The sequence below is a fragment of the Gouania willdenowi genome, chromosome 16 (genome assembly GCF_900634775.1).
Source record: "Gouania willdenowi chromosome 16, fGouWil2.1, whole genome shotgun sequence".
NCBI classification, from domain to species: Eukaryota; Metazoa; Chordata; class Actinopteri; order Blenniiformes; family Gobiesocidae; genus Gouania; species Gouania willdenowi.
The window spans coordinates 11,491,394-11,508,495 of record NC_041059.1 but is presented as its reverse complement, the minus strand read 5'-3'; the positions used below and the strand labels follow the sequence as shown (position 1 = coordinate 11,508,495).

General features: G+C 38.4%; 2 protein-coding genes across 4 annotated transcripts in view; one reads left to right on the top strand and one right to left on the bottom strand.

Annotated features, from left to right (window-relative positions):
* Positions 1-8,029, bottom strand: part of LOC114477424 (F-box/WD repeat-containing protein 7) — a 30,112-nt gene extending 22,083 nt beyond the window's left edge. Inside the window, exons 1-3 of one of the 2 annotated variants that reach the window (XM_028469689.1) lie at positions 7,903-8,029; positions 1,829-1,947; positions 371-597 (exon numbers count right to left, since the gene is read on the bottom strand). In XM_028469689.1, the coding sequence (XP_028325490.1) occupies positions 371-597; positions 1,829-1,842 (241 nt within the window). In that variant the 5' untranslated portion in view covers positions 1,843-1,947; positions 7,903-8,029. Of the gene's footprint in view, positions 1-370; positions 598-1,828; positions 1,948-6,796; positions 7,229-7,902 lie in introns of those variants that run through there. The other variant, XM_028469688.1, reaches the window with a different exon arrangement.
* Positions 7,852-16,588, top strand: znf384b (zinc finger protein 384 b). 2 transcript variants are annotated; one of them, XM_028469685.1, is made up of 11 exons: positions 7,852-8,086; positions 9,184-9,251; positions 10,061-10,292; positions 11,467-11,580; positions 12,426-12,583; positions 12,659-12,735; positions 13,321-13,545; positions 14,800-14,967; positions 15,053-15,131; positions 15,213-15,371; positions 15,872-16,588. In XM_028469685.1, exons 1-11 carry the CDS (start codon positions 7,867-7,869, stop codon positions 16,262-16,264), a joined length of 1,893 nt encoding a protein of 630 aa, XP_028325486.1. In that variant the 5' UTR covers positions 7,852-7,866; the 3' UTR covers positions 16,265-16,588. The 2 variants fall into 2 exon arrangements, with proteins under 2 accessions (XP_028325486.1, XP_028325488.1); XM_028469687.1 differs by lacking the exon at positions 13,321-13,545.
* The last annotated feature ends 514 nt before the right edge of the window (positions 16,589-17,102 follow it).

The window sequence follows — 17,102 nt, the reverse complement described above, 5'->3', positions numbered from 1 at the left end:
TGGTATTTTGCATTATATTCTTGTATATCTTAAGTTACTGATTATTAGTCGTTTTTTTTCCTATTCTGTTCAGTACTTATTGTGTATTTCGTCCAAACAGACTGAAGCAATATGGTGAAAATAGTATGATGAAGAAATGGGGGTGGGATTAAATAAGTCTTTCTTCTTCCCACTCCTTTAGGAGCAAACATATTATTGCAATTACAAGTGTACATGGATCAAATATATTATTTTGAACATCTCTGATTGTTTTTTTGTACACAAAGAGTTTTTTTTGTTCCTTTTGTTTTGAAATGAAAATGAATGAATGAATACTAAACACTAAATTGTTTTTAATCCTGTGAGCCGCCTGTTTTAATGTCCCCCCCACCTTCCTGCTGCAGTTGCTGATCCGGCTCAGACTCTGGGCAGCCTCCTGACAGGTCCTGACAATGATCTGACACCTTGCCTAGCTCCGTGCTCCCTTGTCTTCCTATCTCTGCTTCTCCGTGCCTGGCAGCCGGCGCCGGTGCAGCCTGAGATTTGGACTTCTTTTCTCCCTTGAGGATCTTGGAAGCTGGTGGAGGCAGTGATGGAAGGGCCTCAGAGGCATCCGCCCTGTGCCAGGAAAACGGAAACGTTAGATGCTAACTGCACAGAACATGGATTGTGACAGTGCAGTAAGGACGCCTGTAAATATAATGAAAGTCTTAAAAACAAATACGACTTCCTAATGACCAGCTGCATGGGCAGATTTCATTGATCCGCCCACCCCAGACATCTGAGGGGGCGGCCAACATCCTTTAGTGATGTTTATATCACCAGGGTTGGGGTCAATTACGTCTTTAATTATCCATATTCAGTTACAACTCAATTATGATAATGGTGAACGGCATTTTTTTCCAATTACAATTAAAATCACAATATTATATATCCCCCTGAAAGTCAATTACAATTCCATTCTCGATTACTCAATTTAAATTACCATTAATCACAATTACTGAGCCTGAAAGAAATAACCCCATGAAATGTTTTTAGGGTCTTATGATAGACTTATCTCAGAAAAAAATAATCCAAAATGTTTGTTTTGCCATGCCTCCAAAATGTTTTTCACATTTTTGTTATTTTTATGCTTTACAGCGTTTTCACCCCAGTTTAAGTGTGCTCATTATATTTGAACTAGTTTTTAGGGTCTTACGATAAAAAAAAGTCTAAGTTTTTTTGTTTTTTTTTTGCATTATGATAAGCCTTATCTCAGAAAAAAAATCCTATGTTTTTTCATTTTTTTTTTTTTTTTGGCCGTACTTTAGTTTTACTAAGTAATTGCCACCCCTCTGAAATATGGGTGTTTTTCCACATTTTTCATTGCCTTACTGGGTTTCCAGCCCAGTTTAAGTCTGCTCATCATATTTGAACTAGTTTTTAGGGTTTTATGATAGTTTTTTCTAAAAAAAAAAATATCCAAATTTTTTCCACTTTTTCTACCTTGGCACTGACAGTTTTCATATAATTTCCATGACAATTAAAATTACAAAATGAATTATCTGAACAGCAACAGATTCAAATACAATTACAATCATAATTACATCATAATTGTAATTATTATTCAATTATGCAATTATAATTAGAACTGACCCTAACCCTGCATGTCACCCTACAATGAGTCGTAACTTCCTGTTTACAAAACCATGACATCGTCTGACTTTCTTAAGAGTTTTAACCTGTGCATAAAAAAATGAAATAAATAAAAATCAAAGGCTTTAATTAGAGTATTTTGATGCTTTTGAAGGACTACGCTTCTCTCCATCAGCCCCTCTTCGCCACTGTTACCTCTCCCAAACCTCCTTACACTTGTCGTTTCATCTTCTCTTGTTTGGCGTCTCCCACAATCCCCAGAGTTTGCTGCAAAGCAGAAAGTTGCAGCTGAAGCTCAGCCAATCTGGAACGCAGCTCCGCCTTTCTGGAGATCTGAGAAGGAGGGATGCACGGGGACGCTTATGAACCAAGATGTTTAGATGCACAAGCAAAATGTTCGGCCTGTTTAGGATTTATTAGAACGCATCCATCTAGAGAACATACGGCCAAGTCCCAACCAAGACACCGAGCTTTGAAATATGCATGAATAAATAAGAAGGAGGGGGAGTTTTACTGTAAATTAAGTGGACGTTCCTCACACATTGGAGTGCGCTCGCTATTTACGACTGCTCTAGACTGCAAAAACATCTCTCATTTTGGTGCCATAGAGGTTATTTACCACATGAATCATACACTCAATATAACTTACCAGGGGTTGTTTCACAAGAAATGAAAATGCAAACAGCGCCAAGAATCTGACACCAGACAGTATTGAAATGCATGGGTAGAAATGTAATCTCCCAGCAGCAGAGTAACTACTGTCACATCGTTAATGCCATAATCAATCATCATAATGCCAAACTAAGTGAATGCAGTAAGTTGGTGCTTAACTAACCTTTCCAATTCTAACTCTCAAATTAAAGGCCCCAGTGTTGGCTGCTCATATTGAACATGGCAAACAGGGGAAGAAAATTACAATAACTGTATATCACGTAATGTTGTTTAGTTAAAGAGTGTATTATTAAATAAGATTAGTATATAGACATCATAGTACATATTTATATTAAAATCCCATACAGCCTGGGCTAATTAGGAGGCTGATGTAAAATTACAAGTAATATGCTCGCTGCACAGGCCTTTGAAAATCATTCTGTTGGGTTTAATACCTGTTTATGTGACACAAAATGTGCATTTGATTGGAAATCAATACTATAATGCCAACATTGAAAAATGGTATCTATTTATCTGCAAACACTCAAGCCTGAGTATTTTATCTTGCCATATTGATTTACTGTACATGCTGAATTAGCTAGATTGATTTACAAACTAATATGTGCATAAACTTAATATTTATGTCCACAACACAAGCCAGACTTCAGGAGTGTCAAACTCCTTTTAGTCCAAGGGAAACTTACGACCCTGTTCCTTCTCATATAAACCGGATCATTTCAATCTGCTCTGATACGGACAGATAACGGTGCAAAGCATTTAGTAAAAAAAACGTATACTAGCAACAGAAAATCCTTTTTGTTTCATTTCCTAATTAATGCATTTCTTTTGACTTTTAAACAAATGCAGTTTGTGGCCCGGATCGATCACTCTGAATGGCCTTTTTTTAGCCTGTGAGCCTTCAGTTTGAGATGTGTTAAACATTATAAACATAAAGGTGCCTGTCTAAGTGAAGCCAGGCTGGGTGAAATGAGAGTTCAATGAGCAGGTCAGTACATAATAAAGGAAGGAGAATTTAGAAAAGCACAAGATATTCTTTTCCATAACCAACTCAACCTGTGAATACATGTGAATAGAGCTTTACAATTATGCAGAGACCACAGACTGCAAGTTTAAAGAAAAGGACATATATATATATATATATAATGAACTGATGATTAGTTCAGATTAGTATTCGTCTAAAAATATCTTTGTCTCTGTTTCATGTCATTAATGACAATGTTAACTGCTCCGGTTACTTCTGTTTGCATTTATTAGTCTCATTTTATTTCAGGTGAAAAGGTGTTGTTGACTAAAATTTGATTAAACATTAATATTCAACAAAATCAAACTAGGACACGAAACATGCTTTGAATCAAATGTCGCTCGCCAGACATGAGTCAGCTCCCTTTTTGTTTCTGGTGTGCAAACTGCACCTTTATCATTAATGGTCCACTAATTATTCTCCTTAATGCCAATCAGAGATGGCATGAAAAAATATTGAAAGTTGTGTCTTTGCTTTAATTCACAGCATTCAGCTTTGTTCTCATCCCTGAACGTTGAACAAGCTTTTACTGAAGACACAGGTACCGACCGGTAATTATTGACTAGCGCTGTGCTCAACATGTTATCATCACATCTCCAGGTTTCCTGGAGCAGAACCTGTCAAATTATTCAGTGCTACATTATTAATAATTCATGGTAATCACCTTTATGGGGCTCACACTGTTATTACAGGTTTAATAAGCCTCACTTATAAACCTTTGAAGCATCATTATTGCACCAGTGCCATTTAAGTTTAGCATCGTTGGGCGGTTGATGGGGATTATTCTAGCAGCAGGAATGACCTATTACAATCACTATTAATATATATTATTCTTTACAAAAACCATACTCGGTTCAACACAATGGGAAAATGAATAAATGAATAAAAGTCTGATCACATGATAAAGTTTATCCTTAAATATATGCAGAATTTGAGCGTGTGTGCACAGGATGAGATATCTAAACCCTGTCCTTGAGGGCTGCAATCCTGCAAGATTTACGTATATGTTTACATACTCCAACACATGATCATAAAGGCAGACACATTACAGAGTTTTTAAGCAAAGAAAGCAGCATGACACCTTCATTAGATGAGATCAGGGACTACAGATGAAAAATAGCCTTCTGGCTAAATCTGGTATATTTTCTATATGAAAGTGTCTATTTGTACTGTTTCTGTACAGACAAACCCCGGTGCCATTGGTACGGTTACCGAAGTACAAGTGCGTAGCGTATTAGGATTAGGTTTAGAGTTAGGATTAGGATTACATCTTTGAACCTTTTAATCCAGCACACTGCCTCAAAAAAAGGGGAAGTGCGTGTTTTTTTATTGTGCTTTAATCCAATATCGCAACATTTTTTAGAATTAGGGTTGGGGTTAGGTTTAGTCTTAGTCACGTGACCTAATAGGGGCGCTGCGTACGGATAGAATGTCGGTATATTGATACAGCAACCGTACGGATAGCCACTGCCTTTCTATATTGCTATTAATGTTAGGGATGTCCCAATACAACTTTTTCATTTCCGATATGATACCGATATTGCAGCCTTGGGTATCAGCCGATGCCGATATTGAGCCGATATCAGCATGAATCATACATACTTTGTTTTTTTTCTCTCTCTCTTTTCTTGAATAAAATAATAATAATGACTTATTTTGTAGTGTGGAATGTTAGAAAAGGCTTGATCAAGCGATGTTACTCAAACAGAGAACAAGCAACAGTAGGTATGAGAAAAACTGACCCATTTATTATTAACCAATTACAGTATTTATTTACAGTATTCTACAATTGAATAAAATAAATGAAAAAAAATATAAAAAAATCGGAAAATCCGCAAATTTGAATCAGATATTTGTTTTCAGGCAAATATCGGAACGCTATCCAATATCGATATGAGATCGGGACACACTTAATAATTGTACACTGTCCCTGTTACATGAACTGATACATATTAATAATAAAAACATAGATACAGATGTGTTAGAGCAGGGAGACATCTAAGACCAACAAAACTGCAGCCCTCCAGGACCACTTCAGCCCATTCCTAATGCACAACATGGTGCAAAGGGCAGATGCAAAATACTGCTGTTTAAAAGGCACCTCGTTTGTTGACATAATTGTCTGCAAAGCAAATGTTAGTGTGCATTCCTATTTGCATCACAATACGCTCAGAATAAAGTGCAAATGCATTAGTTTTAAATGTGTCATAAATATTGATGTAATAATCAAACATTAATCACAACTATTAGTTTTCCAACACTGAATAATAACTCCTGCATCTTTAATGCACATTAAGATACTTAATTAGGTAATAAGGCCAGCTCTTTGTGTGATCCGTGTTTAAATGTGTTTGTATTGGAGGAAAGTTATTCAGACATTATAATAACTAAATTACAGACAGGAAAAGTTCAGATTGTTCACCCAAACCTAGGGCCAGGCAAAAAAATGTATTTAATCGATTAATGAAATTTGTAGATAAAAACGATTTTTATTTTGATAATTCGAGTTAAAAAAATAAAATAATATATATATATATATATATTTTTTTTTTTTTCTTAATTTCCCCACCACAGTTTTTTCTGACTTTTTCGCGTTCCGATGTGAGCCAGCCCCCTCTTTGTTTACCCTTTGAGTAAGCTATATGTGTGCCACAGGCATGTTTAATTTTGACCGCGGCTACGGGTACGTTAAACATATTCATTGCCCAATTTAGCTCACCCTAACTCCGCTAACCCTTTTATTTTTGCCCTAACTGTAACTGTAACTCTATCCCTAACCCTAATCTTAACTCTATCCCTAACCCTAAAATGTTTATTTTTGTCGGATATTTATTTTTAAAGGTGTGATTTGCCGTGTTAAGTATATTAAAATGCAGAAAACATATTGTCAAACATGGGGTTCAAACCCACGCTAACAAAACCCACAATATCAAGGAGTGTAGCAGCTTAGACCATTAACTATTGAGGCACACAGGTAACCATGTGTTACAGCTACATCTAACAGACCTAACTAACCAAGGGGAGTATTTATTATTTTTTTTTAATTGTAATGTTATATGTTATAGAATATGTAGTTATATGATTTCTTAATCAGAAAACTTAAGCTACTGTGAAGTTGCTGTTGCACTTTTGCTTAAACCTGGGTTAAAGCTTGTAATTGTTGAATGACAGAGCCTCATTTAGTTTTTATTTTGGGATTGTTCTATGCATTTTAACTCTTGAGGACAATCAGAGAAATAAAGTTGCACTTTTGACAATATATCTGATGTCTGCAGTCATTATTAAGTGCATTTAAAAAAAAAAAAAAAAAAAAAATCGAAAATCGAATCGATACTCGAGTTTTTTTTTTTTTTTTTTTTTTAAGGCAAAAACGCCCAGCTCTCACCAAACCGCATTAATGTCAAAAATCGTGTCATTAACACATAATGCCACACATTACATAACATGTACGTGGCACACACACACAAAGCAGGTAAATACTGGCTGTACCTTGACTCTCTCCTCTGGTGTGAGACTGATTTTAATTTCCAGATTTTCAATCTGCCTCAACTTCTTCTGCAGCTTCCTCACTTCACCCATTGGAGCCTAGGCGCTGCACTTTGAGCCACTGTGTGTGACCTATGCACTGTGACCTATGTGGGAATCTTCACACAGCCAGCATGGCCAGTTATTATATAGGAAAACACAGTGGAGATGCTGCACTGATGACGCTGGATCACACGGATGGATTCAGTGTTTGTGTGAAACGTGTTGCCGGATGTTGACGATGACGGTTTTAGCGTAAAGCTGTCCTTACAACGACATCTCGTGGGGAGCTCGAGAATTTCGTGTTAAAAATGTGAAAGAAAAATAAATAAAGTACAAGTTTTCAAATTTAATGTTTTTTTTTTAACCAGCTCCTACTTTATCTGTCATATGTAAGACAGTACCTGAACACATCATTAGTTTCTTTTAGTTCCGAATTCTTTTTTTTTTTTTTTTTTTACCTGAGGGGCGGATTAAAAAAAACGCTGATTTTTAATTACTTTTATTTTTATTTTATTACGATCTGCCACTAAAACAATTCCAAGCATCTATAAAAGGCCCTTTAGGTTTGATATAATCTCATTTATTCGTACTATATACATTTCTAAAGTATTTGTCAGTTTCCGGATGTGACATCATCAATTACGCATCTCCCTTGCAGAGTTGCCCAATACTTGTCATTGTTTCCCGCCCCAAAATTGTCAAAATTCCGTGTAAATCCCTTCATTCGCCCCTTCTCCGAGTCTTTAGTGTTTTTGGGAATTAACATGTGTCAGAAATCTTTGAGGATAAACGTGTTTATTTTCTACATCTAGAACTAATCATATTATGGACGATCCCTACGTGATAGGCCTACACATTGACTGTAGAAGCATTCAGGAAAGACTATGTACAGTTAGACCCGTCATTGTATCTTATTCAACTAGGAAATGTTTCATGCATATAACACCACAATGTATACATGATTTGTGTTTTTAACGTCCAAATTTAAACGTTTAATTCATGATATGACCAATAAATGACCCGCGAAAAGGATGGCAAAACGGCCCAATTTGGCGGGCGTGCCCAACCTGGCAACATCGTCCTTTTGTCTGACGACCTTATCCGGAGGAAGTGGAGCTGAGACGGGGATAGCTGGTTTACCACAGGGGAAAACCCGTGAGGTATCAGACAGGCAGGGTCATCAGAGGTTCGGACGGGTTTGGGTACCGGGTCGTCCGGGCCCTCGGCAGGGTTTCAGACCCGTCGCTCCCGGTAAACACCGCCCTTGTTTATGCGCTCGGTGATAGCTTTGAAGTGGATTTTTTTAGCCGCCTGTGCGCAGCCGGAAGTCCGTCGGGATGGCGTGTGGCGTTTTATCACTGCTCAGAAATGTTGTGCTTTGCTCACTTTGATGTTCGTCGGTGTTTACAGACATTATGGCAGCAAGGACTCACAGTGTGTCTGCATAAAGCTTCTGTAACACTGCAGGGCCTGCTCGGTGCAGCCTGCAGTGTCTCCGTGCTGTTAGCATCATGTATCTTTATGTTAGCATGTGCTTTAAATCCTGTAGAGATCAGAGCTAAGATAACATTTAAAGATCCAAAGGTTCAGTCCCACAAAGCTTTAGTTATAAATGATTAATCATCACGTGTGTATTGTGTCATTTTAAACCGTAATAATGTAATTTCACTGCCATTTTGTTGTTATGGATTCTACAGGTGTCACCTTTTTTGTTTTTGTCAGTGACATCATAATATTATCAATGTGCTAAGCTAGTTTTATGCATTTATTTCAAATCTCACTGTTCAACATGTCAGGCAGCATTCTAGAATGAAAGTACACAAATACTCCCTGAATATTATATTATATTTTATACCTAACAATAATCCAAAGTCTCGTGCCAGTATATTAGTGAAGTATTGTTAGTGTTTAACTTATTGATGTCCAAGAGATAATGGCCTGTTACTATGGATACTTGTACATATACATTTACACACCTTTTTTTTTTTACTTCTACATGTAACACGTTTCCTTTAATCAATTACTTTAATAGTCACAGTCAATACTGAGTCTAAGTGTTCTTCTGTATCTGTGGTAATTTTTTTTGAGCTGACAAGTCCTAGTTTTCACTTCCCCTCCTCGGTGCAGCAACTATTTTGGAAAGTTTTTACAGTAGCTTCCAGTTTATGAACAATGTCCTCGTTTTTTTTTTTTTTTTACAGAATCAATGCGTTGGTTCACATTTTTATTGTTTTCAGACTTTTTTTTAAAAATTGTTTTTACAATGCAATGATTAGAAATGATATATAAGACATATGTTACTCACCAAGTTTGTTTTAAAAAATATCTGGTGTTTTTTGTTGTTGCAGAGATGATGGAAGACTCTCATTTTAATTCATCATATTTCTGGTCTCATGTCCCTACAGTGCCGGCACAGGTAGGACTAAACATTGTCAATAATATGAACTCATTTAAAAAATCTTGATTTTTGGTTTGTTTTGTTTTGTTTTGAGTGCGCTTGAGAAAACCTGTTTTTTTTTCTTCTTCTACTTCTTTTCCACAATAGTGATTGTATAAACTGAAGCATTTGAAACCATATTTTTTATGTTATTTATGTTTGCTGATGCTTTCATAGGCTTGGTGTTGAAGCCAAAAAGAAGTAAAGAGTTTTCTTTTCTTGTTTTTTTGTTATAATGTTTGAATGAGAGTTTTACATTACTTCCACGATCAGCCATACCATTATGTCCACTGACGGCTGACAGGAATAACAAGGCTAATCCTCTGCACCTGTTAGCAGTCAGGATATATTGGGCAGCAACGAAACATTTATAAGGGGAGAACTAGCGGCACATGGAGCTGAAAACTGTTCAGTGTTTTCTGATCTAACAAACAAGCTATTGATGCACAAATAAAATGAATACTGGTTTTAATAGAAGACTACCAGAGCACTGCATCTCAGGTTTGTTTGTTTGGTTTTTTTGCATATGGCGCTAAATAGCTGGAGACCAGTCTTGGACACCATGTTGACAGCTTGTGAGCATATAATTCAAAGAAAAATAGGAATGAGTGCCCTGTTTTTCATCAAAAGTGGAAGTGAACAATAACCTTCATTAAGCAGTGTAATAATGTTTGGGCATGTTATGAAAACATCATTATATCAGGAGCTAATGTTCTCCACTGCGACGCTGACCTCCGTGATGAGATGAAGAACACAGTGTTTCAACTATTTCTCCTTTCCCTCCACAGATTGAGAATGCAATGTTTCTGAATAAGATGAAAGAGCAGCAAGAAAAAGGCACTTCCTTCTCTCCGTCGTCCTTGCCCCACTACCAAACAGCCCTACTCACTATCCCCACCCTGGGCGCCAAGACAGATGGAGGAGGGCAGGCCAGCAGCGCTGCACACTTCCACCCTCCACACAGCAGTCAGAACATCACAGTGTTGCCCGTCCAGTCCACGGCGGGCCTCATGAAAGCAGGTGGGTCTGTTTGTGGTCTGTGCTGCCGTCTTTAAGAGAACAATTTAAAAAAAAAAAAAAAAAGCTCCAGCAAAAATGAAGCCGAGAAGAGTTTAGCACTGACTCATAAAGTAACAGTAGCACATGAAATAATTTATTTATGGAAATGAGAAACAACCAGGGACAAAATAACAGCTGTCTCTGAATACATGCACAAACCCGAGGGCTCAGAGATTAAAGATGTAGAAGATAAATACTTTTTCCTTCACTACATTCAAGAATTCTTCTATTCTTGCCTTGCCGTTCCTTCTGCTAAAATCTGATCAATTAATTCCCTCTTTCCTCTCTTACTTGAGCTGTTCCTCTGATGTACGTAATCTAATTCTGGTCACTTTCAGAAAAAAAAACGCAGCATCTTCATCTTCACCACCTCCTGCTCAGCCTCATGACTTTTAAATCTCCAAATAATATGTCCAATAAACCCTAACCTCATACCTCATGCTTTCTAGTTATTTTTAGGGGTATGCATTGTCGTAAATCTGACCACACGATACACGATTTGAAAGTCACAATACTATATATCCTGATAATAAACAATACTACAGTATATACAGCGCAATATATCGCAATATCAACAATTGCACAGTTCACCTTTACAAGTACAAAATAGTATGAAATACAATTTCTTGTTTTTTTTTTTAAACGTTAAAGGACAAGTAAATAATAACTAGCTGCTATTCAAGTACCAATATAAAAAACAAGTGGTATGCTTATTTAAACTGTCAAAATACACTTTTTTGACTCAACAACAGATTCTGATTCTGTCAAGTTGTCAAATTCTTTTGAAAATGTAACCACATACATTTATAAAAGTATGTTTTATAAAAATAAAGTGCAATCAACTTCCAAGCTCGAATGCATTGAGGAGTGAAGTAGTTTAACACGGTCTGATGTGGTTCACTGACTCCTAGTGACCGGTTGTTAACGGGCTATGCATATGTTGGTGCAATTTAATGTTTTTTTGTTTAAAAAAAAAAACATGATTTAAAAAAATTGATTTGGACATTTTTTGGATCGATACGATAGTCGCCCAGTGAAATATCGCGATATAATGTCTAATCAATTTTTTTCTTACACTCTTAGTTATTGGGTGCATTTTTAAAATTATTTTGTTTGTGCTTGGTTTTCTTTGTAGCTGGTCTGGTGATCACGACTCCTCAGGGAACGCTGGTCTCTCCCACTTCCTCCCAGTCATTCGTCTCCGGCCATCCCACAACAACCATGATCGTTTCAGCGCTTCATTCTGAAGGTGACGTGTGCACACACACACACACACACACACACACACACACACACACACACAGATGTGAAGTCATGCATTTCTATTTTCTTTTTAAAAAAATATTTTCCATTAGTTCTCCTCAAACAGTTAGAAAAGGCTGTTTAAGATAGGTAGGATTAACAAGTGCAAAGACAGTCTTTTTTAGATTGAAAAATGGTTTATTTAAGAGACATTTAGAAGGATGATGCTGTTGACTGGGGACCCCAACTATACCTGAAGGTTTTTATACACAGACATGGTTAATTTCATTTAAAAAGTAGGAACAATAAGTTTAAACTGGCAAATAATAGGCATGACAAATTGTGAATGTTGTTAAGTTGTCAAAAAATTAGCATGAAATATGGTGAAAAGAGGTTAAATCTGACAATAATGGGTCAACATGTGCAACATCAGGTTGGAAAAGTGGTGGAAATCAGAAAATGTCTTGAAATTGGGGAAAAAGGCAGAAAAAGTATCAGAATTTGATTAGTGAGTGGCAGGAAGGGGAGTAATGTAGCAAAAATGCATTAAAAGGAGCAAAAATATGGCAAGAAAAAGTGATGAAAATAGGTTAAAATATGGCAAGTTTGGTGTAGTTCCAGAAAAAAAGTAAAAAATAAGCCAAAAAAAATGGGCTCAAATTGTTCAAAAAATATTCTTAGTTTCTTGAAGGGATCTGGCGGCCCTCTTCCAAATGGTGTCCTGACCCTAAGGTTGAGAACCCCTGCTTTGGACAACATGTTTTGATTTTTCACGCTTCTTTTTCAATGCACTGCACTAATTTGTCTGAGAAACACATCCCTCTTATCCTGTGTGTGTTGATGGTTTTACAGACAAGAAAGAAGGGAATGGATCCCCCCATGTGGTCGTGATGCCGACACCCTCCAAACGAGGGAGAAAGAAGAAGGTGACGGCTGTGTCCAGGATCGGTCCTCTTGGTGGACCAGAGAGTGAGACACTAATCCTGGCTCATGTGTCTTCAGGTGGTCAGGTATGAAGTACGGAGCGTGAAAAGGATGCAGCCCATTGGTCACTTGATTGTTTACCTTGGGTTGATTCTTTACAGCATCATCCTGGGGACCCGTACGAGCTTTCCAATGGAGAGGAGGGACGTATTCCTAAGGATAGCACCAAAACATATAGGTACGTTACCATGGAAACAAACACCTGCTGTACCCCTATATATATTCATCTCTGCTCTGGCTGTGCAATCCAATGCAAGTACAGCTGTCGTCTGTGTCCAGTTAGCATCGACCTGTGACTGAGCACTGCTGGATAAAAGGCATAGCCCAACATACACTGACAGCCTCCTCCCAGCATGTTGTGCTAGAGCTTTGTAGCTGATGGCTGATTTAGTAATTCCCCTAAACCCCTCAGCACTGCTTTGATAACGCTCTCTGGCTGTGCACGCACCTCACAGCCTCTTCTGTTCTGTCTGCACGCTGCATTCACTTTGGGTCCCACTCTTTAACTCCTAATAGTGTCTGTGTTCTTTTCACCTTCGGTTTTCACTGGTTTCTCCCCTCGCTCATCCTTTTTCTGTCTTGATTTTGTCACCTTTGTTAAATTTGACCCTTTTCTTTCATTTTGCCATTTTCTTCCCCCTCCCTCCCTCCCTCCCTCCTGTCTCCCTCTCTTGTTTTTTCTCCTGCGCTTCTGTTCATCTTTTTCTCCTCTTTCCTTTCACTCTTCCATCCCATCCTCCTCCCCCCCTTTCTGTGTCTGTAGGTGCCGGATGTGTGCGGCGACCTTCTTCAGTAAGTCTGACATGCAGATCCACTCCAAGTCGCACACAGAGGCCAAACCTCACAAGTGTCCCCACTGCGCCAAGTCATTCGCCAACTCCAGCTACCTGGCCCAGCACATCCGCATCCACAGCGGGGCCAAGCCTTACTCCTGCTCCTACTGCCAGAAATCTTTCAGGCAGCTCAGTCACTTACAGCAGCACTCACGGTACTGCACCCCTACCCCCCCCACTCCTCTCCATACCCCAGCTCCCTGTCCTTAAACCCTATTAATCCCTTTCCTCCAAACGTCCTGCCAAGCTTCATTTGATGCCCTTCTACCCTGATCATCAGTAATGCCATGGAGGAGAATGGCTTGCATGTTATTAGTTATTTACATTGACCTTTTTAGTCAAGCCTTTATTTTTTTGGCTCTAATTTATTCTCCATAGTTTCTACAATATTGAATCCATTTTGGATGCATGGATTTTTAATACAACTTTTGCTTGAAATTAGAACCGTTCACTCCTTTTCTTTCAGTGTTTGTTTGTGTCCCATTCTTCTTGTTTGTCTGCAGTTTATTCCCCTTTGCATCATGCATTTCTCTGCTCCCCTTCCTTTTCTCAGTATCCTAATAGTGCTCTGACATAGACACACAAACACACACATTTCGAGATATCTTGCAAAAACAAATTGCTGGGTTTTAAGCACCATTGGTTTTTGAAGTACGGTAATCACTCTTTGCTTCTGTCATTTTTTTTTTTTTTTTTATCAATGCTTCACTCATTGATTATTTGCTGTCATGCTCTGCTTTTTAACTGGTTTCCTCATAACAGTTGTCGGTCATATGTAGAGGCTTGTTGTTTTTTGCTGATGCATTTATGAAACCATTTAAATTTTTCATCTAACATGTCATGATCTATAAACTGTAATCCAGGTTGTGTAAATGGATGGGAGGTCAAATATGGTGATCATTCATGACAATGCAGGTCAAAGTTTTTAAAACCTGCAGGGTATTGTCTTTAACATATTTGTGCATTGGTGGATTTAACACAATACAATTATCGTGAATACATGTCAACTTGCTGCTATGCATTCAGTGAAAGAGTGGTGTGTATATAGTTGAATAATGGAAACAAACACTGTCACAAAATACTGTCATAGTTCAGATTTCTTTAAAAGTAGCTGAAAAATTTAGTTGGACTAGTTAAAATGTTTAGGTAAAATGGAGAAATGTTTTGCTTTGATAGTAAACCATTGCAACATTATAACGGCAGATAATCTAACTTTTATGAAACTGTATCATTATGACTCGAGGCTCTGTAATATTGGAATAAGATGCCATAGTGTCCATAGTTTATTCAACCCAACATAGAAGCTCGAGGTTTGAATTCAGATATTGGAAAATGTCAGGATCTTTATTTGTTTCCACTCATAATTCTGTTTTCACTAACAATGTCCCCCACCTACATGCTCCCATCAGGAACCACACAGAGTCCAAACCCCACAAGTGTCCCCATTGTACTAAGTCCTTTGCCAACTCGAGCTACTTGGCCCAGCATGTGCGCATCCACACTGGGGTGAAACCTTACACCTGCACCTTTTGCCACAAGTGTTTCAGACAGCTCAGTCACCTCCAGCAGCACAGCAGGTGAGCTCAGCCGCCGGATTTGGGTTTCACGTATGTCCCAGATTTATCCTGGACAGGTGAGATTGTCTTCCATCTATCCATGCAGGATTCACACTGGGGACCGCCCGTACAGGTGCACCCACCCTGGCTGTGAGAAATCCTTCACACAACTCTCGAATTTGCAGGTCTGTCATGTTTCATCTTCTCTACCTAATGTGTGAATGTTGTTGTTGTTGACGGTATTAAATTACGCCTCTGCCCCACAGTCGCACCGACGTCAACACAACAAAGACAAGCCCTTTAAGTGCCCCAACTGCAATAAGGGATACATCGATTCTGCTAGTCTGGAGGTGCACATGTCCACACACACAGTCAAACATGCTCGGATCTATTCCTGTGGCCTCTGCAACCGCACTTATACCTCAGTAAGTCCAATTCCTATGAACATATCTGTGTGAAAAATTAATAATTCCAGCAATTTCTTTTTGTTTTCTTTTTGAATAATATTTTACTGTTTCATTTATTCAGACAATTGTTTTTCATGAAATTTATTTTAATCTCTTTACATGTTTTGACTGGTAACTGCCAGTCTTCTTCAGAGGCGTCTGCTGATTGCTTTGATCTTACATTGACTCCTGCGTAATAATTCCAGCAAGTTCTTTTTGTCGTCTTTGTGAATAATATGTTAAGGATTCATTTATTCCGACAATTGTTTTTCAAACATTAAAGCGATAAGCAGACGCCTCTGAAGAAGACTGGCAGTTGACAGCTGAAACATGCCAAGAGACCAAAGTAATTTTCCTGAAAAACTGTCTGAATAAATGAAACCTTAACAAATGAGTCGCCTTGTCTGTGGCATCAGATCTCCAACTGCGACTTTCCACCACGTAGTCATGTATCTTCTAACATCCTCCTTTCACCTCAGGAGACCTATCTGGTAAAGCACATGGAGAAACACAACCCAGACGCTTTGACTTCATCGGCCACCGCACCAACACCCCCGGCACAGCAGACGCAAATCCAGACCCTACGTCAGGTTGGCGGTCAGAGCCAGGGGGAGAGCGCGGACGGGGCGTCGGACCGAACCAGAGACGCAGGCGGTCGGGCAGCGGGCGGCGGAGGCCATCACGGTCAAAGCCAGAGCAACTACCCACAGTTAGAAGCAATCCCCTGTCCGTTTGACTTGCATCATTATAAGACTGTGTCTGCCAGTGACATCCAGTACAAGCCCATCAACGTGGCCGATATCACTTCCCACAAGAACCTCTGTCTTACCGTGTCTGCGTCCACCATTCAAGTGGAACACCTAAACTCATAGAGGTGAAGAAAGGAGGGGAAGTCAGAATTCAGTGACAATAACAAGCAGTGGAAAATTAAGCAATAAAAGTAAAAGAGATGGATAAATCTTTAAATGACTGTGCCTGAATGATGGCTTGAGGCAATTGGCGCAAATGAGATGACGATATTCTGAAGACAATGTGTTTTGTTTTATTTTTATAACGTTTTTGCCTTTGTTCCTCTTTCTACCTTGTTTGATTGGTTTATGTTTGGCTTAGCTGTAACGTCTGCTCAGAAAGTTGTACGCAAACGCTGCAATAAAGCAGTTTTGAGACCATCACAGTGATGGTTTCACTGTAGGAAGCTTTTAAGATAGACCACTTCTTTTTAATATCTTCCCCGGCACATCTTTACACACACAGCTTTGCAACTGTTTATCTTTTAATGAAATTAGGAGTTGAATTTTATTCACTACAGGTAGATTTTCTTTCCCCCCCACCAGTGTTGATACAAAAGCATTCAATACAGTGGACTATGAATGCTCCAATTATGATTGTGCGTTGACTGGATGTTGTCAATAATATAACATTCAGACCTGATCGTAGGCCTTCATACTAACTTTTCGGGTGTTATGTACTGCTCTTGTACTGCTGTGTCTGTCTTCAGTCTTGCTACTCCCACAATAACAATGTTTATATACTTATTTAAACATTTGAAGCTTCTCAACTTTGTGTTAATTTTCTGCTTGTACAAAATAAAACTTCTACAAGGGTTTTTCTTTCTGTTTGGCCTTATATGCCTTGATGACTGTTGTTCTTTCAATGCATCCATTAGGATTGGGAGACAAACTGAGAAATATAATTTTGTATACTTACAAA